This window comes from Leptonychotes weddellii, chromosome 14, assembly GCF_054177405.1.
Source record: "Leptonychotes weddellii isolate Sample4059 chromosome 14, ASM5417740v2, whole genome shotgun sequence".
NCBI lineage: Eukaryota > Metazoa > Chordata > Mammalia > Carnivora > Phocidae > Leptonychotes > Leptonychotes weddellii.
This window is the reverse complement of record NC_138382.1, coordinates 48065053-48087032: the sequence shown is the minus strand read 5'-3', so window position 1 is coordinate 48087032 and position 21980 is coordinate 48065053. Positions and strand designations below refer to the sequence as shown.

At 41.2% G+C, this 21980-nt stretch overlaps 1 protein-coding gene across 1 annotated transcript in view; it reads right to left on the bottom strand.

Annotated features, from left to right (window-relative positions):
• Nucleotides 1–21980, bottom strand: part of LOC102738628 (phospholipid-transporting ATPase FetA-like) — an 84167-nt gene that overhangs the window by 12775 nt on the left and 49412 nt on the right. Inside the window, exons 11-17 of the mRNA XM_081803136.1 lie at nucleotides 18421–18617; nucleotides 15579–15787; nucleotides 15000–15043; nucleotides 8386–8551; nucleotides 4784–4972; nucleotides 3964–4079; nucleotides 177–341 (exon numbers count right to left, since the gene is read on the bottom strand). Of these exons, the coding sequence (XP_081659262.1) occupies nucleotides 177–341; nucleotides 3964–4079; nucleotides 4784–4972; nucleotides 8386–8551; nucleotides 15000–15043; nucleotides 15579–15787; nucleotides 18421–18617 (1086 nt within the window). The remainder of the gene's footprint in view (nucleotides 1–176; nucleotides 342–3963; nucleotides 4080–4783; nucleotides 4973–8385; nucleotides 8552–14999; nucleotides 15044–15578; nucleotides 15788–18420; nucleotides 18618–21980) is intronic.

Sequence of the window (21980 nt, the reverse complement as noted above, 5' to 3'; positions counted from 1 at the left end):
GATTTATGGATTTCAAAGATCCAGGACATCCTGAATCAGCTTGGATTCCAGTATCCTGTATCCGGAGAGCCTGAACCTATTGATTTGCTGGAAGCCACTTTCAGAGACCTTGCTCAGTCTGCTGACTGCAACCCCCAATCCTGCCCCCAGTCTGTTCCTGGCTTCCTCACACTAACCATCAAGTCTTTTTCTATCTCTTCATAGACATCTGATATTTTATCTTCCCGATTTTCCAAAGACAGGCAGGCTTCACTGTGCTTCTTGCTCCAGGCCTGGTAGAATGCATTATCCAGTTCTCGGTAGGCCACCATGAGGGTGCGGAGGCCTTCAACAGCAAAATCCTGGAAGACATGTGTGTACGCTGAGTAGGCCTGGGCTGGGTGAGGGCTGAGTTTAGGAAGGGGCAGACTGACCCCACCGACCCATTTGCCTGCAAAATAGGATTTAATGATTAGTACCATGGGGCTAGTACCTAGCTTAACCACAAAACAACCATCGAGCTTTCTCAGCAAAATGTCCTAAAGGTGGGGCCAGCATAGCTGAGGGCAAAGTTTGAAAGTGCTTCTGAAATATAGAAAGTTCTAGCTTTTACCTGTAGTTAGATAATTTGCTGTGTGACCCTGGGAAAAATTAAGGCTTCTAGATTTCTTTGTTGTAAAATTGGGATAATAATTCACTGCTTACAGAGAGGATAATGATGTCTGTAATATGAGAATGGAATACTAAAGTAAAAAGGAGTTGTTATAAAACATAATCAAAGGACTTACTATTTTCTACAAGCATACATTCATTTTTAAAAAAAGATTTTATTTATTTATTTGATAGAGAGAGAGATAGCAAGAGCAGGAACACAAGCAGGGGGAGCGGGAGAGGGAGAAGCAGGCTCCCCTACTGAACAGGGAGCCTGACCAGGACCCTGGGATCATGACCAGAGCCGAAGGCAGACACTTAACTGACTGAGCCACCCAGGCGCCCCATATATTCATTTTATTTTCCTCTTTCCCTACCTTCCTTCAAGCATCCAACAGGCCCCTCAAAAGCACACACACTTGTATATTTGTCTACAGCTGATTGGCTCAGTTGATTAGCCACAGCCAACTGTGTTAGTGAGGCACTACGGAAATGCTCTCTGGGTGAGCTAGCATCTTTTTGCTCTGTGACCACCAGTATATCCCAACTAACCACAGTTAACTATCTTGTAAAGTATACTCTTGGTCATAAGGAGAGCTGGGTGAGAGTGTGGGTAGTTTAGGGCAGAACTCATATCCAACTGAGGGTGAGTTAGAAGATTTTATGTCCTGAGAACTGCACATGAATAAATATTCTACGTGATCACTGTTATAGTGAGCTTCAAAATAATTCACTTTGGCATTATAAGAGCAAAGAGAAAAAGAATTTTATCATCCTGATATTCTGCTCTTAGTTCCCTGTGAAACTCCTCAGTGTTTGACATTAGTTGTCAGGTGAAATGAACATAAAACAATATATGTATGGAATGCCATCTCTTAAAACTCTGTACTGTTAGCAGATGAAGCTATGAAAAGAAGCCTGAGAGAAGATCTCAGAGACTTCTTAGAAGGAAGAGATATGACAGAAACTGATCTTGCATAGGATATTAAACAAGGTTTAACACACTGACAGATTCTTAATTCATTCAACAAATAATTTAGCAGTCTGTGGTTGAAGTTATTTCTTACTTACCCCTTACTTGTGTTTTTTTCTTTTCTATTGTGGTGAGCAAATCCTGACTGCTGCTTGTTTTTATATGACCTGTTTGCTGATTCCTGTCTTAGAGGGCCTAGAGCTGTGCTTTTTGTAAGAGTTTTTGAATCTTGACTCCTGAGTGTGAGCTTCACTCTTACAAGTTTATCATCTGTGGTTAACAGATTGTAGTGTAGTCAGGCTTTATTATGGGTGTCTGTTAAGGTGGGTAGCAGGACACAGGTCAAAAGATCTGAAACAATTTTATGACCCCTTTGGAGCCAGCCTGTGGAAATGCTCTCTGAGAAGATACCCTAATTCATGTGTTCTGGAAGGTTAAAAGGTAAGTTTTTCAGGGGCGCCTAGGTGGCTCAGTCGTTAAGTGTCTGTCTTTGGCTCAGGTCATGGTCCCAGGGTCCTGGGATGGAGCCCCACATCGGGCTCCCTGCTCAGCGGAAAGCCTGCTTCTCCCTCTCCCACTCCCCTTGCTTGTGTTCCCTCTTTCGCTGTGTCTCTCTCTGTCAAATAAATAAATAAAATCTTAAAAAAAAAAAAGATAAGTTTTTCAGACTAGCCCATAAAAAATACCGTGGCCTCTGGGAAACACTATAGGACATAAGAACTGTCCTGTGTGGGATACTTCATGGATTTTTTTTTGAAAACCTGAAATATAATGTATAGATCATAAAATTCACACTTTTACAGTATACAAATCAGTGGTTAAAAAAATTATACTCTTAAAGTTGTGCATCCATCACTACTAATTCCAGAACATTTTCATCACTCCCAAAGGAAACCCTGTACCCATTAGCAGTCATTCCCATTCTCTTTTCCCCTAGCCCTTGGCAACCACTAACCTACTTGTTTCTACTGATTTGCTTATTCTGGATATTTCACATAAATGAAATTATACAATATGTGGCCTTTTGTGACTGGCTTCTTTCACTTAACATAATGTTTTCAAGGCTCATCTGCATGTATCAGTATGTCATTCCTTTTTGGGACTGAATAATATTTGTTGTTTAGATATACCACACTTTATTTATCTATTCATCTATGCCATTCTTGATGGGCATTTGGGTTGTTGCTACTTTTTCACTATTATAGATAATGCTGCTATAAACATTTGTGTACAAGTTTTTGTGAGGATGTATATTTTCATTTCTCTTGGGAATATACCTAGGAGTGGAATTGCTGGGTCATATGATAGCTCTACACTTAACTTTTTCAGGAACTGCCAGACTGTTTTCTAAAATGACTGCATCAGGGGGTGCCTGGGTGGCTCAATCCCTTAGACTGACTGCATCATTTTACATTTCTATCAGCAATGTATGAAGGTTACAATTTCTCTATACCTTTGCCATTACTTATTATTATCTGATCACCTAGCTATCCTGGTGGTGTGAAGTAGTATCTTGAAGTTTTGATTTGCATTTTCCTAAAAGCTAATGAAACTGAGTATCTTTTCATGTGCTTATTGACTATCTGTTCTCTGACGTGATTATGTGTTAATGTGGGTCAAACCAAAATGGCTTAATAAAATAGCATTTTCTCCAACCTATTTCTTCTTTAAAATATTTTTTTCTGATCTGCCCCTCTCCCATCCCATCTTCTGTCCTATTCCCTCAACCCTTTATATATCTAGGTTTATGAGGAGAAATCCTGGGGAGCATAGATTTGGTTTTCCTTTTCAACGCCAGAAGGCTGGATCCATTCTCTTTCAGATCCATCTCAAATCCTAGAGGGTAGAAGTAGGGTGGGTAGGCAGGGAGGAAGGTACCCCTGGGGATTCTAATCTTGTGATAACAGAGGATGGTAACATACAACAGTCTCATAAATATCCCAAGCCTGGTGCTTTCTCCTCCATACCTTCAAAGCTGCACGGTCTCATCATGGCTGGTGAAGTAGCGCCTCCCATACCAGCAGGCCCAATTCTGAAGCAAATTCTAGGTCTGACCATGGGACCTCCTGAGCCAGGAATCACAGAGAGAACCATTTTGATTGTGGTAAGGCTCCCACAGACACAACCCTCATTATGCTTTTGGGATCCTTTGCCATCTAGCTTCTTGCCACAGAAGTTGGCAACGCAGTCAGTAGGAATGCCACACAATGAGGTAGTTTCTATTCTTCCATCAATTAAAGAGACACAGACACTAATACACACCCATACAGAAACACATGGACACAAAGACATATGTGTGGATCCTAATCCGTGTACAAAGACCACCCACAGCTTCCCTGTCCTGCAACCTATACACTTACATCTAAATGTTCCATGGTCACATCTCTGAGGGATCTACAGGACGGATGGAGCCGCCGACAGAGGACGGTGTCTGCACCCTTGCAGAATAACATTACTCGATCTTCAGGTGTCCTCACTAAGGATAAACAAATTGGGCAGAGTAACCATATAGGCGCATTGTTACAAGAACTTGTCTGGGCCACTGAGGGATGGCATGAGGCTGTTCCCGTGACATTTGTTTCCGATGTTCTTGGGGGCAAAGCACTCATTGAGTGGTCACAGAGGATAAATGATGCAGTTAGTAAAGGCTGGTGAAAGTGGGAGGAGACCTTATGCAACCAGTTCTTCCACGGGTTCAATCTCATCTTGGAAGACTCTGATGCGGAATCACATTTAGCTCCCCAAGTCCAAGTTCCAGACCAAGGCCCATACCTAGTAAGGACCAAGAATGAAGAATGACCTTCTTCCTCTTCAGTCTGAGGCTCAAACTAATTGAGAATAAGATAGTATGAATTTCCCTTAATTGTCTGCCCCTATCTCTTACTCCAGGTTCAGGCTTTATGGGTTTATTCTCTGTTCTTATCTTGGCTCTGGGGGTTCAGACAAGCCACTATCCAGGAACACTAAAGAAGTATATGGTAGCAAGCTCCCAAAGAGAAAATATATAGGGTGTGTGAAGGAGAAAGTAGAAATGGCTATGTATTGTATTTGAGGTACGATACCTTTGAGAAGGCATGTGAGTGGGAGAAAACATTTGTGTGTATATAAAAGAGAAAGTCAATGTGTGAATGTGTATGAAAGACAAATAAGGGGAGAGGACTGACTAAGAGGGGCACCTACCAATAACAGACATCCTCTTGCGTACATTGTTGAAGTCCAAAATAGCCAGCAGTTGGTAGATTTTGGTCTCACCCATTTCAACTACCACGATCGTCTCAGATGTGCGGGATCGGAACACAAAGCCGAAGTTCCTGGCAGCAGTGACGAGGGCACCTTCATCCGGGGACTGAGCCTGGTACATCAGCTTACCTGGCAGGAGAGAGGAGCACACAGAGATGTGCAGCTGAAGTCAACCGGGCTTATGTGAAGATAGAGCCCAAGAGGGAACATTTTTCTTCAAACTTCTTCACAAGTTTGGCTCTAAAAAGCTGGGTTGCATACGGGTCAGTTTTTTTTTTCCTTTCCAATATTTCCAACTTATTTCACAGACCTGAGTTAGTATTATAGAGGCACATGGTACAGGCAATATACACAAATGAACAAAACATAGTTCACTCTCTGATTTTGGTGGGTAAAGATGGGTCAGAGGGCTTGTTAAAAATGCAGGTTCCTGGGCCCCACTCAAACTTACTGAATCCAGAATCACAAAATACTGGAGGAGGGCTCAGGAAATTGAATTTTTAACAAATCTCCTGGGTGAGTTTCATGCAGGTTGTTCTGGGTAAACTGCTCCTATATAAGATGGGCTATACTTTTTTTTTTTATTTTTAAGATTTTATTTATTTATTTGACAGAGAGAGACAGAGCAAGAGAAGGAACACAAGCAGGGGGAGTGGGAGAGGGAGAAGCAGGCTTCCCACTGAGCAGGGAGCCCGATATGGGGCTCGATCCCAGGACCCTGGGATCATGACCTGAGTCATAGGCAGACGCTTAACGACTGAGCCACCCAGGCATCCCAAGACTGGCTATACTTTGATGAACACTCCTATAAGATAGGACAATAAGGATAGGACATATAGAACAGGATAATAGGATTGATGATAATAAGACTGATGATTTAATAAACAATTAAAAAATATATACATATATAAATGAATATTGTCACCTTTGAAACTCTCATCCTGGGAAGCTAAATGATTCACTCTGTTGAATCAGTCTGTCAATCTTATATTACTCAAGACATTTCTGTAACTCCTCTTGAATTTTTTTTACAGCAGAGTAAAATAAAATTTATTCTTTTCCATTTTGCCATTATAAGATAATTTTAACTCATAGTTTTCAGTGTCCACTATTGAAAAAATACTTTCCTAGATTGTGAAGAAACACTTCAGAAAGTTAACAACAAAAACCTTTGAGGGGGGACGCCTGGGTGGCTCAGTTGGTTAAGCGACTGCCTTCGGCTCAGGTCATGATCCTGGAGTCCCGGGATCGAGTCCCGCATCGGGCTCCCTGCTCAGCGGGGAGTCTGCTTCTCCCTCTGGCCCTCCCCCTCTCATGTGCTCTCTCTCTCTCTCTCTCAAATAAATAAATAAAATCTTTAAAAAAAAACCCAAAAAACCTTTGAGGGGTGCCTGGGTGGCTCAGTCCGTTAAGCATCTGCCTTTGGCTCAGGTCATAATCTCAGGGTGCTGGGACTGAGCCCCGCGTTGGGCTCCCTGCTCAGTGTGGAGTCTGCTTCTCCCTCTCCCTCTACCCCTCTCCCTGCTTGTGTGCCCACGCTCTCTCTCTCAAATAAAGTCTTAAAAAAAGAAAAACCTTGAATTCAATCCTCAGTTGTGACATCTATTATTTTTTTCTCATCATGAACTACTGTATTCTAATAACTGCTTGAAATTATTTTGGTCATAAAGAGACTGGAACAAAAAACTGCACTGATGAATGCAAACACTGTAGCACTGAAAAATGCGTAACTCCTCTTTTACAATATCACCACAACCTGAGGTATATTTTGGATTATTTCTCTTCTGAAGGTGAATTTGATTTTTAAAAACAGTTACGCATCATCAGAGTCTTATACTTGTGAATAAGGCACACGGGACATATAATTTTAGGTCAGATATAAGTTGTATCTATGGGACAGTAAGACTATTTTCTTGTTTCCTACCTTGTCACTTAAGGCAATAAACAAAGACAATTCCAAATATGCTTCAAATAATAGCAACTTGTTAGAATGTCAGGTCTGGGGACACCTGTGGTGGCGTAGGATCTCACGGCACCAGGAGACATGAGATTTGGGTTCTTTTTATTATTTTTATTACTATTACTATTATTATTATTATTTTTGTGTGTGTGGTGGGCAGCAAAGTAAAGTTTGTTGAGAGTAATACAAAGCTCCCGAAGAGGGAGGGGACCTGAGATGGGTTCTTATCTCTGCTTTCTTAACTATAAGATTTTAGGCAAGTCATTTAATCTCTTTTAGCTTCAGTTTCCCTTTCTATAAAACTGGGGTCATTTTTCTTGTTCTGCTTACTTAAGAGGGCTGTTGTGAAGATTGTGGGAGATGATATAAATGTAAGCAATTTGGGGTACGTGGGTGGCTCAGTCAGTTAAGTGGCTGCCTTTGGCTCAGGTTGTGATCTTGGGGTCTTGGGATGGAGCTCTGTGTCTGGCTCCCTGCTCAGCGGGGAGCCTGCTTCTCCCTCTTCCTCTGACCCTCCCCCCTCCTCATGCTCTCACTCTCTCAAATGAATAAATTTTTAAAAATCTTAAAAAAAATAAATGCGGGCGCCTGGGTGGCTCAGTTGGTTAAGCGACTGCCTTCGGCTCAGGTCATGATCCTGGAGTCCCTGGATCGAGTCCCGCATCGGGCTCCCTGCTCAGCGGGGAGTCTGCTTCTCCCTCTGACCCTCCCCCGTCTCATGCTCTCTCTATCTCATTCTCTCTCAAATGAATAAATAAAATCTTAAAAAAAAAAAAATAAATGCAAGCAATTTGTAAAACTTGATATACAAATACAAGGTGCTATTAAGGGTAGTATTATATTAAAGGTACATTAATTTTAAAGGATATGATTTATTTGGTTGCCTAAACTCTTGTTACCAAAAAAAAAAAAAAAAACCTTCTTAATATTTTTTTAAAGTAGGGTCCATGCCTAGCGTGGAGCCCAACGTGGGGCCTGAACCCACGACCTTGAGATCAATACCAGAGCTGAGACCAAGAATCAGATGCTCAACCGACTGAGTCACCCAAATGCTCCAAAAGCCTTCTTAATTTTTAATCAGTCATTTCTCATTCATTGTTTCTAAAAGAGGTTTAAGTAAATTCATGGATGTCCCAGTCGTATTTGGTTACTAAAGAAACTAGGATATGTGGGGATACCATGAAATTGTGAAGCAACAAGAGGACAACTCAACTCATCCTTCAGGAAGTCTTGTCAGAGATAATGGGGCTGATCTTGGGGACAATTCAGATAGACTCTGCGACCGAACATTGCTGAATCTCAGTATCAGAAGCTCCCTAGATAGCATCAAGTTTGACCCCTTTCCAATGACTGAATCTTCTTTAAGACTAAGAGGTTGTCTTCTACTTGAGTATCTCCAGTGACTATCCATCACACAGGATACTTGCCTATCCATCCCACTGCTGGACAACGCTCCCTATTAGAAAGCTCTTAGATTAAGCCATTACAAATGATACCAAACCAACCCCACCTGTAGCCATCCTAGATTCTATGACATTCTATGACATATTCTCAGTCAATGAGTCCTCGGGCCCCTCCTCACCTTCCACTTTCTCTTCTGACATCACAGTATGACACAATGAGAGTGAGAGGAAAAACAAGTGCACCCAGCGATCTCCCTTTTTCACTGCTTCCACCAAAGTCTCGTCATAAAATGAAAACTTAGGATCAGCCAGTTTGTTGTAGGAGAAGTCGATCTTTTCTGTTTCCTGGAACACATAAACCAGAACAAACTTCTCAGTGGCAGCCTGACACTTTACAGAAGGTCTATTTGGGGACAACTTCTGGAATGTGATGAGAACTCTTAGGAGGACGATGGGAAGAGAAAATCAAGATAAATGGAGGAGACTCTGGCTGGTTTCTAAGGCCTCTGTAGCTCTGGACCATCCATTCACTTGGGCCAGAAAAGATCTATCCCACAGGAGACAAGCTGAGCACTGGCTGGCAGACCCTTCTTGCCCCCTTTCTTCCCCAGCTACCCTGAATTATCAATGGCCATCTTCAGGCTCTACTCTTCCAAGTCCCAAATCCATGGTAATCAAACCTGAGGATATGAGGGGGTAATTGCTCCATAATAGTAAATGGTGCCTGGAAAAAATTTTGTCTCTGGCCGTCCTCTGTCTGATTTGGGGGCTGGGAAGGGAACTGAGCCCTAAGTACAGTGATATCACTGTGTTGCACTACTTCTATTTAACCCCACAGGTGTCTAGAGAGGGATACTGCAAGATAGAGGCAAGGCTGTATAACAAGGAAGCTTCAGTACATACCTGTTGATCACAGACTTAATTTTGAGCCATTTTACTTGACCTGTGAGCATACCTGGTTCCTTCCTGCCTCTAACCTTCATGGACCTAATATTCACTAACATTTTCCTGGCTCCTTCAGATATTGACTCTCATTCTCCATTTCAGCTAGGTTTTTAGTGACCATCTTGGGTAAACATGACTCAGTTTGGCCCTGAGACTCTATTGTCCCCATTCTGGAGTGTCATGTTAATAACAGACTTCTCCAATCCATACCAGAACTCTCAAGGATATTTCTCCAGCTCTTTGTAGTTGTGGTGCTACGTGTGCTGGGTGCCAGTATGTCAAGTATAGACATAACTCTCCTGGTTGGTGCTATGTCCGGAAAAGGTAAGTTTGTAGTGAGTTATATTGGCTCTTTTCTTTTTTTTTTTTTTTTTAAGATTTTATTTATTTAGGGCGCCTGGGTGGCTCAGATGGTTAAGCGTCTGCCTTCGGCTCAGGTCATGATCCCAGGATCCTGGGATCAAGTCCCACATCGGGCTCCCTGCTCCTTGGGAGTCTGCTTCTCCCTCTGCCTCTCTCTCTCTCTCATGAATAAATAAATAAAATCTTAAAAAAAAAAAGATTTTATTTATTTACTTGAGAGAGAGAGTGAGAGAGAGAAGAAGCAGGAGGAGAGGGAGAAGCAGACTCCCCGCTGAGTGGAGAGCCCAATGCAGGGCTTGATCCTGGGACGCTGGGATCATGACCTGAGCCAAAGGCAGTTGCTTAACCGACTGAGTTACCCAGGTGCCCCTATATTGGCTCTTTTCTATATCCCATCTAGAAGGAGTTTTGTCATAGCAGTGAGGAAGTATGGTTGGGTCCAGAACCAAGCCCCAGACCTGGCCAACCACAGAACTGTGGGCTCTGGAAAGTTTGTGGGTTCAATAATTTAAGAGAATTCATTATGTAGCATCTCCTGAGGCTTTTCTAGAACTGGGCTCTTACACTGGCACAGTCTTTGAAATTGGAAGCTGGTGAGTGATGAGAGAAAAGTTGGAGAGGTAGGCATGAGGTGGATCCTGCGTTACCATCTTTTTTTTTTTTTTGCGAAGATACTTGAAATATGTTCAATAATAAAAGGCCACCAACATTCTCTTTTTATTTTTATTTGCATTTATTCTGCAGAATTTACTCCTGGGCCATAAGTTTTTGTTTCTTCAGTTTCTTCTGGGATATCTTTTTCTTCTGTGCAACCTCCTCTTCTGGTTTAGGAACAATCTGCTCTTTTTCAGTCAGGGTCATCTCAATGTGGCAGGGAGAGCTCATGTATGGATTAATCCGACCATGAGCCCTGTACATTCTACGCCACATCTTGGGGGCTTTGTTCACCTGGATGTGCTCAATGACCAGAGAATCAACATCTAAACCCTTAAGTTCAGCATTACTCTCTGCATTTTTAAGCATGTGCAGTAAAAATTCAGCACTCGTCTTGGGCCACCGACCCTGTGTCCAGCCCCACTGTTTGGCCTGGGCACACCTACCAACTCCACCACTGTAGCGACGGAATGGCACACACTGCTTCTGTAAAGTGACGTCTTTCAGATACTTGGTGGCTTTTCGGATATGCATACGCTTGATGGCCTGGGCAGTTTCTTAAGTTCTTAAAGTGAACACGAAGATTTGAACCTCTTGATTTACATGATTTCGTAGGGTTTTCTGGGTCAAGCGAATAGCGAACCATTTTCAGAGGTCACCTCAGGCTGCTTAGGGGAAGAGAGCCCTGCGTCACCATCTTATATGCAATAGGGAGTCATAGCAATTTTTTTGCTGGAAGTGATGTGTAAATAGATTTGTGTCAGAGAAAGTCCTCTGGTAGCAGCAGAATATACTAGAACTAGCAAGATGAGAAGCACAGAGACCAGTTAGGAGGCTATTCAGTAATTCACAAGAGAAATGATGTAGTGACAATAAATATTAAATTAAGGGAATGGTTTGAAAATATAGGGAGCTAGGGGGCGCCTGGGTGGCTCAGTCGTTAGGCGTCTGCCTTCGGCTCAGGTCATGATCCCAGGGTCCTGGGATCGAGCCCCGCATCGGGCCCCCTGCTCGGCAGGGAGCCTGCTTCTCCCTCTCCCACTCCCCCTGCTTGTGTTCCTGCTCTCACTATCTCTCTCTCTGTCAAATAAATAAATAAAATCTTAAAAAAAAAAAAAAAAAAGAAAATATAGGGAGCCAGAATTGATACATGATATGAGGGGTGACAGAGGGAAAGAGTTAAGAATAATTTTATATTTCCTAACTGGGGTCCTGGATAGATGGTAAGATCATTCACTGAGATAAGATACCTGTCAGGAGGAAGTTTTTAACCGGCTGAATTGGAGATACTTGAAGGACTTACAGGTAGTAATGAAAGCAGGCATATATAGTTTTGAGTAAGAGATCTGAGCTATTTTCTAATCTCCCCTTCCAGGCAAGTAATGTTTGAGAACATTGGACCTGGCTGCATACAGGAGTGAGGCAGGGCAGGCTTGGAGCTGCAGTACAGCATTATCTGAGAGGCATTCATGGAAAATTCTGAAACCGAAAGCCAAACAACCAGTTAAGTAAGGTTGAAAGGCAAATCCAGGTACTAGACAAAAGGATGGAAACTGGGGATATCAGGTGAGAGGAAGGGGATTCAGAATGGAGGGTAGAGGTGGTAACTGAGGAAACTCCTTGAGATGCTATGACATAGCTATAGATAGTTTTTATAAAGTATCTTTATTCTTGGCCATGGGTGGGAGGGAGCTACAAAGGATTCCTTGGATAGATGGATTCGGAGGTCATCAGTAAGTAGGTGGTAGTTAAAGCCATGTAAATACATGAGATTATTCAGGGAGACTATTCAGATGGGGAAGAGGTTCAATAAGAGAGCCTTGAAGAACATCAGCCCCTATGGCCAAGTTGATGAGAAAAAGCAATTAGACAGGAAGAAAAAACAAGAAGAGAGTTATTTAAAAGAAGCCAACAGACAAGAAAACTTTAAGAAAAGTGGAGTTTACGTGTTGAAATCTGCAGAGAAGTTGGGTAAGGACTTAACAGCAAGTAGTCATTAATGACCTTGGCTAGGATAGTTTCAGTGGATATGATAGGACAGAGTCTGATTACTACTAGTCTGATTACTACAGTAGACTGAAGAATGAAAGAAAGGTGAGGAGTTAGAGACCTCTGTAATTGCCTGTTTACTTAACAGGACTTAACAGCAAATAGTCATTAATGACCTTGGCTAGGATAGTTTCCATGGATATGATAGGACAGAGTCTGATTACAGAGAGTAGACCGAAGAATGAAAGAAAGGTGAGGAGTTAGAGACCTCTGTAATCGCCTGTTTACTTATATGTCTGCCAACTCTTTGAAGGTAGGGAACATGTCTCTCTTGTTTTTCTCCAACCTTTAGCATTTACTCAAAGTCTGACATATGGTTGATACTCAGTATTTTGGACTGATGGAGACAGATAATGGCTAGAGGGTAATGCAAGAGTGGTTCTAAGTGCTTTTAAAAAAAATAAAAATAAAATATAAAAATTTATTATTAGTGGTTACGTCTGGTTAATGGGCTAAGGGTTATTTTACTATTTTATTTATTCTAACTATGTATTTTATTTTATTTTAAATTAATGCTCTTTTTTTAGAATAGTCTTAGGTTTACAGAAAAATTGAGCAGAAGTACAGGAAGTCCCCATATGCTCTCTCTCTCTCCTTTCTACTCTGGTTTCTTCTATTAACAAACATCTCACATTAGTGTAGTTCATTTATTATAATCGAGGATCCAATATTGATACATTATTATGAACAAAAGTCTGTAGTTTACATTAGAATTCAGTCTGCATTGTACAGTTCTATGGGTTTTGCAACATGCATATTGTAATGAATCCACCATGACAGCATCACACAGAATAGTTGCACTGTCCTAAAAATCTCCTGTGCTCCACTCTTCATCTCTCTCTCCACCTCTTCCCAAACCCCTGGCAACCACTGATCTTTTTACCGTCTTTACTGTTTTGCCTTTTCCAGAATGTCATATAGTTTGAATCATACAGTATATGCCTTTTCAGATTGGCTTTTCTTTTTTTTTTTTATTTTTTAAAGATTTTATTTATTTATTTGAGAGAGAGAGAATGAGAGAGAGCACATGAGAGGGGGGAGGGTCAGAGGCAGAAGCAGGCTCCCTGCCGAGCAGGGAGCCTGATACGGGACTCGATCCAGGGACTCCAGGATCATGACCTGACCCGAAGGCAGTCGCTTATCCAACTGAGCCACCCAGGCGCCCCCAGATTGGCTTCTTTCACTTAGCAATATGCATTTAAAGTTCTTCCCTGGGGCACCTGGGTGGCTCAGTCAGTTAAGCAGCTGCCTTCGGCTCAGGTCATGATCTCAGGGTCCTGGGATCAGCCTTGCATCTGGCTCCCTGCTCAGTGGGGATTCTGTTTCTCCCTCTCCCTTCACCCGCTTGTGCTCTCTCTCTCTCTCACAAATAAATAAATAAAATATTTTTAAGAAGTTCTTCTTTGTGTGTGTGTGGCTTGACAGCTCATGTCTTTTTACTGCTGTATAACATTCCATTGTATGGATGTATTAAGTATTTTTTTAAAGAAAAGGAAAACTTGAGTTGAGGGGAAAGAATCACATAAGAAGATAAGTTTCAGATATTAAGAGAGAACACAGGATTGACTGAGGTTCCTGAAGTAGGAAGGATATGGGAAAAAAATAATTCCCATATACTTTGGTGGGATTATAAATTGATACAATCTATCTAGAGAGCAATATGGCAATATTAAATTCATTAAAAATGTGGCTACCCTTTGACCAGCCAATTTCATTTCTAGGACTTTATTCTAAGGAAATAATTATCAGAAGAAGAGACAAAAATGTATGTACCAGGGTGCTTACCACAATGCTATTTATAATAGCAAAAGAAAATGGAATAAAAATAGGGGATTGGTTAAATAAATTAAGGTATACCAATACAACTGGATATGCCACTCATTCAAAATGATCATGCAGACCTAAATTTACTGACATGGAAAGAAGCCAACAATATATGTCAAGTGAATAAAAAGGAAGCTGAAAATAGCATACATGCTATAATGCTTCCTCTTTCCTTCCTTTTCTTTCTTTCTTTCCTTATTTTCTTTCTTCTCCTTCCTCCCTCCCTCCCTTCCATCCATCCATTCATATGTCTATCATCAGGTATTGATGTATATGTGTGTGCATATACACACATGAAAAACATCTGAAAGAGTATACCCCTAAATTTTACACTGGTTTTCTACAAGGGATTGAGTGGTTTTAACTTTCTTCTTCATGTATTTCTGTATTGTTTGGATTTTTTTTTTATAGTGAGTGTAGATTATTTTTTAAACAGAAAGAAACAAGAAAGGTATTTTCATTTTAAAATACAGATTTAAAAAAAGAATTAATCAACAAATGGGAGTTGAGCTATAAAATATGAATATTTAAAATGTGAGGAATTCATGGGGTGCCTGGGTGGCTCAGTCAGGTAAGCATCTGCCTTCGGCTCAGGTCAGGACCCCAGGGTCCTGGGATCGACCCCTGCATCAGGCTCCTTGCTCAGCGGGCAGCCTGCTCCTCCCTCTCCCACTCCCCCTGCTTGTGTTCCTTCTCTGCGTCTCCCTCTGTCCCCTGCTTGTGTTCTCTCTCTCTCTGACAAATAAATAAAATCTTTTTATAAAAAAATAAATAAAACACAAACCCAAATCACCTCAAATAAACGTAGGCCATTTCTATAATGCTTTCTGATATTATAGGGCCAAGAGAAGCTTTACTATTTCAGGAGCTAAGGGACTCTCCATTTGTGTCAAAGATGCTGCTGTGCAGCACAGCTTCAGCGCCCACATGCATTTCACAGGGAGCTGCAATCACTCACCTCAGAGACGTCTACTCTCTGTCCATGCTTGTCACAGACACCACCTGTTGGTAAGGGAACAGAGCAGAGACTTGGCAAGGGTTTTAAAGAAAGGTTTAAATTTTTTTGTTGTAGTAAAATACATGTAACATAAAATGTTAACCATTATTGAGTGTACAATTCAGTGGCATTAATCACATTCCTTTGATGACTTCTCTCAAGACTGCTTATTGGTCTGAAGGGGAACCAGGAGATTAGCAGCTTCAACAACATGCTGGTTTCTCTGTTTGATTTAATATGAGAGTGAACTGACACTCTCAAGACATCGGGAATTCCTCGAGGACAGAGATTAAGTCTTGTACATCTAGGTATTTCCAGTGTCCGACACAATGGATTACCTCTATAAGGTGTTAAATAAATGCTTTTTGGTAAGCAACTAAATGGAGTAGGGGACCTTTGCCTAGTGAATAGAGAAGGCTGGAAAATAAGAGGTAAATGTGAATTTCAGAGGCATATAGATTTAGAGGGAGATTACTCTCGAAAACAATCTGCAAGGTAGAATTTCCCTAGGACTCAGGGAAAGCAGGAAGGCATGCATACCATAAAATATCCCATTAATAGAACACTTATTGAAAATCATGATGTTCTGAGTCAGGGTTCCTGTTTTGTCAGAGAACACATATTTGACCTGGCCGAGCTCCTCATTAAGGGTGGTGGTTCGAGCCTGTGCTGGCGTGTTCTTTGGTGCACAAAACATCTTCCGATCCCAGTTGATATAGTAACTGTTGCCCAATCTTATTATCTCAACACTATGAAGAAAGCAAGAAAAGAAGGGTCCTGGGTCAGAACAGATCAAATACATCATCGTGGTTTCCTTCTTAACAGTCCTGTGATAGGTCAGAGTGAGCACCTGAAAATCAGCATATCTTCCTTGGGAACCTACCATGGATTTTGAAGGACGCTTCCCACCAGCCAACCCTATGTAATTCTGATTTTGACCATTATCATTCAGGGCTTTACCACCTGAGACATACTTGATTAATTTTGCTGAGGCATAACCCCCTTTCATTCTTTCTTCTTCCAAAACATACCCAGGAAAAGTAAAATATTTTGAATTTCTGTAGTAATGCAAGGCCTGACAGAATTAAGAACTAACTAATAAAAGGCTGCCCAGGTTTAATTAGAGGATTACTGTGGCTGTCATGTAAATCCACTGGTGAGGAAGAGAGAAATTTGAAACACTCAGAAGCTTCTTTGTTTCAGAAAAGGGAAAGATGTGTGAAAATCAGAAACAGCTTATAGAAGCTGACCTTCTGATAAATGTCCTGGCAGACCCAATCTGCCTGTGGGGTAGCTTCTCCCTCACCCCCATCCCCAATAGTGTCCTCTTCACTTTATCTGAATTTTCCCTATTGCCTTTGTCACATTCCTCTTCTGTTACAAGTAAGGTACATTATAGATTCTTTATGGTTAACAAGCATCTTCATTTTAACACGGTAAGATTTTTAAGGGGCCTCCTTCCTATCATCATTCATGCTTAATGTGTGTTAGTTTAGGTTGCTTCTAAGAGACAGCTGCATTGAGCAACATGGATTTTTTTATTTCAGGTGAGGTCGGAGGGCTCTAGCCCACATTAATTTTTTTTCTTTTAAAGATTTTATTTATCCATCTGAGAGAGAGAATGAGATAGAGAGAGCATGAGAGGGGGGAGGGTCAGAGGGAGAAGCAGACTCCCTGCTGAGCAGGGAGCCCGATGTGGGACTCGATCCCGGGACTCCAGGATCATGACCTGAGCCGAAGGCAGTCGCTTAACCAACTGAGCCACCCAGGTGCCCCTCTAGCCCACATTATTGACTACTAGACCTCATGCATTGAATCTTGATCCCTCCCTTCCTTTGCCATACTAACCAACATAGCAATTTCTCTAAACCCAAACATTTAGTCATATTATTTCTATCCTCAGGAAGGTCTTTCCTGCTTTTAGGATAAAATCCAAACTGCTTGGCCTGGCATTTAAGGCTCTCCTGGATCTGATGCTAAATTACTATCCAACACTTTGCCCTAGGCTACTCACTGTTCTCTGACCAGATCAAGCTTTTAAAAAACACCAAACCTTCATACATGCTGATCTTTCTGTTTGCAATATTGTTTTGCTATTTTGTACTTGGTGAATTTTACTCTTTTCTCAAATACCAGTTTGATTATTACTTTTTCTGTAAATCCCCAAGGCGCTTCAGGTAGAATCAACCCATTCTTTTTCTAGTCTCCCATAGCATTCCCATATATATTCCTATTACATCATTTTCCATATTGTACCATAATTATTTAAGTATCTGTTTCCATGGCTATGTTATAAGCTTATCTAGAGAAACAGCTGTCTTGTTATTCATGTTTCTATTTCTAGCACCTAATATAGTGCTTGGCACATAGTAGGTGCCCAATAAATATTAAATTAATAAAATAATTTAGTCACTTAGGGTGCTTTTCAAGTTGGACTGTCCCAGTGCAGGGTTTAGGAAACTTGGGAAGAAGGATGTGAAAATGTGTCTGGGTGTGCATGTGTGAAAGGGAATGATGAAAACAAAAAGGAGAGCAAAGATTTATTTTACCTATTTCAAATTTTTGTCCATGCAAAGAGGAGGAAACATCCTTTTCTTCACCAACTTTTAGAAACCAGAACTTAGGTCACAATTATACCTATCTACCATTTGCCACATTGTTTCTATGGGAAAACAAATTGTGAGTTCTGATTAACTGATTTACAAATGAATGTTTGGAACCTATCTGTTTAATTAACTAGGGGCTGCCTGGCTTGAGCTTCAGCATCACCAAATTTGTGTGCATTTTTTCTAATTATTGCATGTGTTTAATATGTCTTATTTAGTCATTTACATTAAAAGCCATTTGAGGGTAGAGATGATTTTCTTTTTGTATAACTCACATAGTATCTAGCACAGTATTCTGGATATGGAAAGCACTTACACAATCTCTAGGCATTTCTTTTTTTTTGTTTTTAAACACTTGGACAAGAAGTTTGGCAGTTTCTTATCCTTTTTTTTTTTTTTAAGATTTATTTATTTATTTGAGAGAGAGAACGCGCAAGAGCAAGAACAAGTGGGAGGGTTGGAGGGAGAGGGAAAGAGAGAATCCCAAGTGTGCTCTGCGCTGAGTGCAGAGCCAGATGCAGGGCTCAATCTTGGGACCGTGAGATCATGACCTGAGCTGAAACCAAGAGTCGGACACTTAACTGACTGCATCACCCAGGCACCCCTATCTCTAGACATTTCTCAGAGTGTTTTGTACACTGGGCACTGTGGGAAGTAAAGAGTTGAAGAGCACACAATCTATGCTTTCTAAACATTCACACTCTATTTGGGGAGTTAAGCAGGAAGTATAAAGTCAGTTCCTCCCCCTATAACACAAAGTGGTCAAAAAAGCCTACCTGACATAAAGGGAAATGGGCACCATAGTGTTGAGAATAATGAAGTAGGACCAGAATATGAGGACAGCAGAGACAACTGATGAAGACACATATTCTTTCCATGGCAGAAAATCCTGGAAGTAGTAGCCTTTCTTGTTCTCCCAAATGCCATGCCCAATTGCTAGGATAAAACACATGCTGCCTAAAAACAGGAAAATCTGAAAATCAAAAAAAGAATTAAATTAACATTTCATCCAAGGCATGTGCTGCTTCAGATCTACCTTTTGGAGACTTATCTCTTAACAAACTTCTCTCTGTTCTTGGAGGTCAGGGGGGCCCTATAGTTCATAGGCTCTAAACAGTACTACACAGACAGGAAAAAAAAAAAAGCCCAGCAGGAGCCATCCTTGGGATTTTGAAGGAAAATAAAAGTAACTAAACTATATTAAATACTAATTATCAGGAACTGTGCTAAGTATTTTACATATGTTATTTAATTTAATAGTTATAAAACCTCTCTTTTAGTAATAGATGAGGAAATTGATATTAAGAGTAGAAAATTATTTTGCCTCAAGTCACTTAGCTACTAACTAGCATGGAGCCCAATGTGGGGCTCAATCTCATGACCGTGAGATCATGACCTGAGCCAAAACCAAGAGTTAGGTGCTTAACTGACTGTACCACCCAGTTGCCCCTAAAGATACCTTCTTACTCAAGATGATGGCTCCAGATAATCTCAACCTGCATCAGGTTGAGAGAGAAAAGGACATAGAGGGACAAGGAAGCAAAAAAGACAAATTTGAGAATGAGGTTTAGAAAAGAAGTTTGGGAAGAGGAGATAATCTTCCTGAACTCATTTTACAAGGCCAGCATCACCCTGGTAGCAAAGCCAGATGAGGACACTACAAGAAAAGAAAACAATAAGCCAATATCCTTGATGAATATAGATGCAAAACTTCTCAACAAAATACTAGCAAACCAAATTCAACAACACATTGAAAGGATTATACACTGTGATCAATTGGGATTTAGATATTAATGAACGAAAGTGGAGACACAAATAAATGGAAAGATGTTCTATGTTCATGGATTGGAGCAGTAAACATTGTTAAATGCCTATACTACCCAAAGCTATCTATAGATTCAATGTAATCCCTATCAAGATTCCAATGGCATTTTATTTTTTTTTGCAGAAATAGAAAGAATAATCCTAAAATTTCTATGGAACCCTGAAAAACCTTGAATAGCCAAAGTAATCTTGAGAAAGAAAACAAAGCTGGATGCATCACATGTCCTCATTTCAAACTATATTACAAAGCTATACTAATCAAAACAGTATGGGGGCGCCTGGGTGGCTCAGTCAGTAAAGCGGCTGCCTTTGGCTCAGGTCATGATCCCAGGGTCCTGGGATTGAGCCCCACATCGGGCTCCTTGCTCAGTGGGGAGCCTGCTTCTCTCCTGCCTGTCGCTTCCCCTGCTTGTGCTTGCTCTCTCCCTCTCTCTCTCTGTGTCAAATAAATAAAATCTTAAAACAAAAAACAACAGTATGATACTGTCATAAACACAGACATATACACCAGTGGAACAGAATCAAGAGTCCAGAGATAAACCCATGCACATATGGCCAACTGATACTGGGCAAGGGAGGCAAGAATACTCAATGGAGAAAAGACAGACTCTTCAATAAATGGTGCTGGAAAAACTAGATACTCATATGCAAAAGAATGAAACTGGATCCCTATCTTATACCTCTCACAAAAATTTATTCAAAATGGATTAAAGACTTAAATGTAAAACCTGAAACCATAAAACTCCTAGGGGAAAAAAAAAAAACAACAGAGAAAAAGCTCTTTGACAACAGTTTGGCAATGATTTTATGGATGTGACAACCAAAAAGCACAAGCAACAAAAGCAAAAATAAACAAGTGGGATTACATCAAATTAAAGGCTTCTGCACAACAAAAGAAATAATCAACAAATAAAAAGGCAATCTATCGAGTGAGAGAAGATATTTGCAAACCATTTATCTGATAAGAGGTTAATATCTAAAATACATATGGGGCGCCTGGGTGGCTCAGTCGTTAAGTGTCTGCCTTCGGCTCAGGTCATGATCCCAGGGTCCTGGGATCAAGTCCCACATCGGGCTCCCTGCTCGGCAGGAAGCCTGCTTCTCGCTCTCCCACTCCCCCTGCTTGTGTTCCTGCTCTCGCTATCTCTCTCTCTGTCAAATAAATAAATAAAATCTTTAAAAAAAAATACATATGGAAGTCATGCAACTCAATAGCAAATAGCAAAAAAGCAAATAATTTGATTAAAAAATGGGCAAAGGACCTAAAGAGATAATAGGCTTCTTTTTTTAAATTAAAAAAAATTTTTTTAAAGATTTTATTTATCTATGTGAGAGAGACAGTGCACACTCACAAGTGGCGGGGGGTGAGGAGCAGAGGGAGAGTGAGAAGCAGACTTCCCACTGAGCAGAGAGCCTGAAGCAGGGCTCCATCCCAGAACCCTGAGATCATGACCTGTGCTGAAGGTAGCCACTTAACTGACTGAGCCATCCAGGCACCCTGATAATAGGTTTCAAATATTTATTTCATATTTAGATTTCAAACGCCCAAAAGGTGCGTGAAAAGATACTCAACGTCACTAATTATCAGGGAAATGCAAATCAAAACCACAATGAGATGTCACCTTAGAAAGGCTATAATTGGCACATACACACACGCACTGCACAGATTTCCAGTATCAACGCGTCTTGATAGAAATGAAGGACTCCAAGAAATGAGAGAAGAGCATGAGTCATGGACAACAGGTCTTTAATAGATTATTGAAACTACAAACTCACATCCACAGTGGTTTCATGTTGACAGATTTCATATTTTGAAAGCTTGAGATATTTTATAATGAAACATGCCATGTGGAAACTTTGAAGCACAGAATTCTGCCAAACACCTGAATAAAGAATTCCTCACCTGGTATGTAAGAGACTTCTCACTACCACCATGACAAACCAGGAGAAGTGGGCCCACCTTAGTCCCTCAGAATTTTCCCAACTTCAGAAATATGCTGAGTGTTTAATCTAGCCTTCAAGCTCTGTCACACAGGGATCTGTCACACTATTTGGTTAAGAAGTAAATTATACTGAACGGGGGGTGGAGCAAGATGGCGGAGGAGTAGGAGACCTGGATTTCGTCTGGTCCCAGGAATTCAGCTGGATAGGGATCAAACTATTCTGAACACCTATGAACTCAACAGGAGATCGAAGAAAAGAATAGCAACAACTCTCTGAACAGAAAAGTGACCACTTTCTGGAAGGTAGGACGTGCGGAGAAGTGAATCCGAGGTGATATTCCGGAGGATAGACGGCGGGGGAGGGGGCCTCCGTCAGCCATTTACCGACAAGTGATAGAGCTGCGGAGCACAAAATCGGAACTTTTAGAAGTCGGCTCCACTGAGGGACGTCACTCCAGTGGCTAAGCGGGGCATGGAACCCTCGTGGGACAGTGTGGTCTCAGGACCCTTTCACAGAAAGACCGGGGGTGCCTGAGTGCAGCAGAGCTCCCAGGTATTGGAGCGGGGAA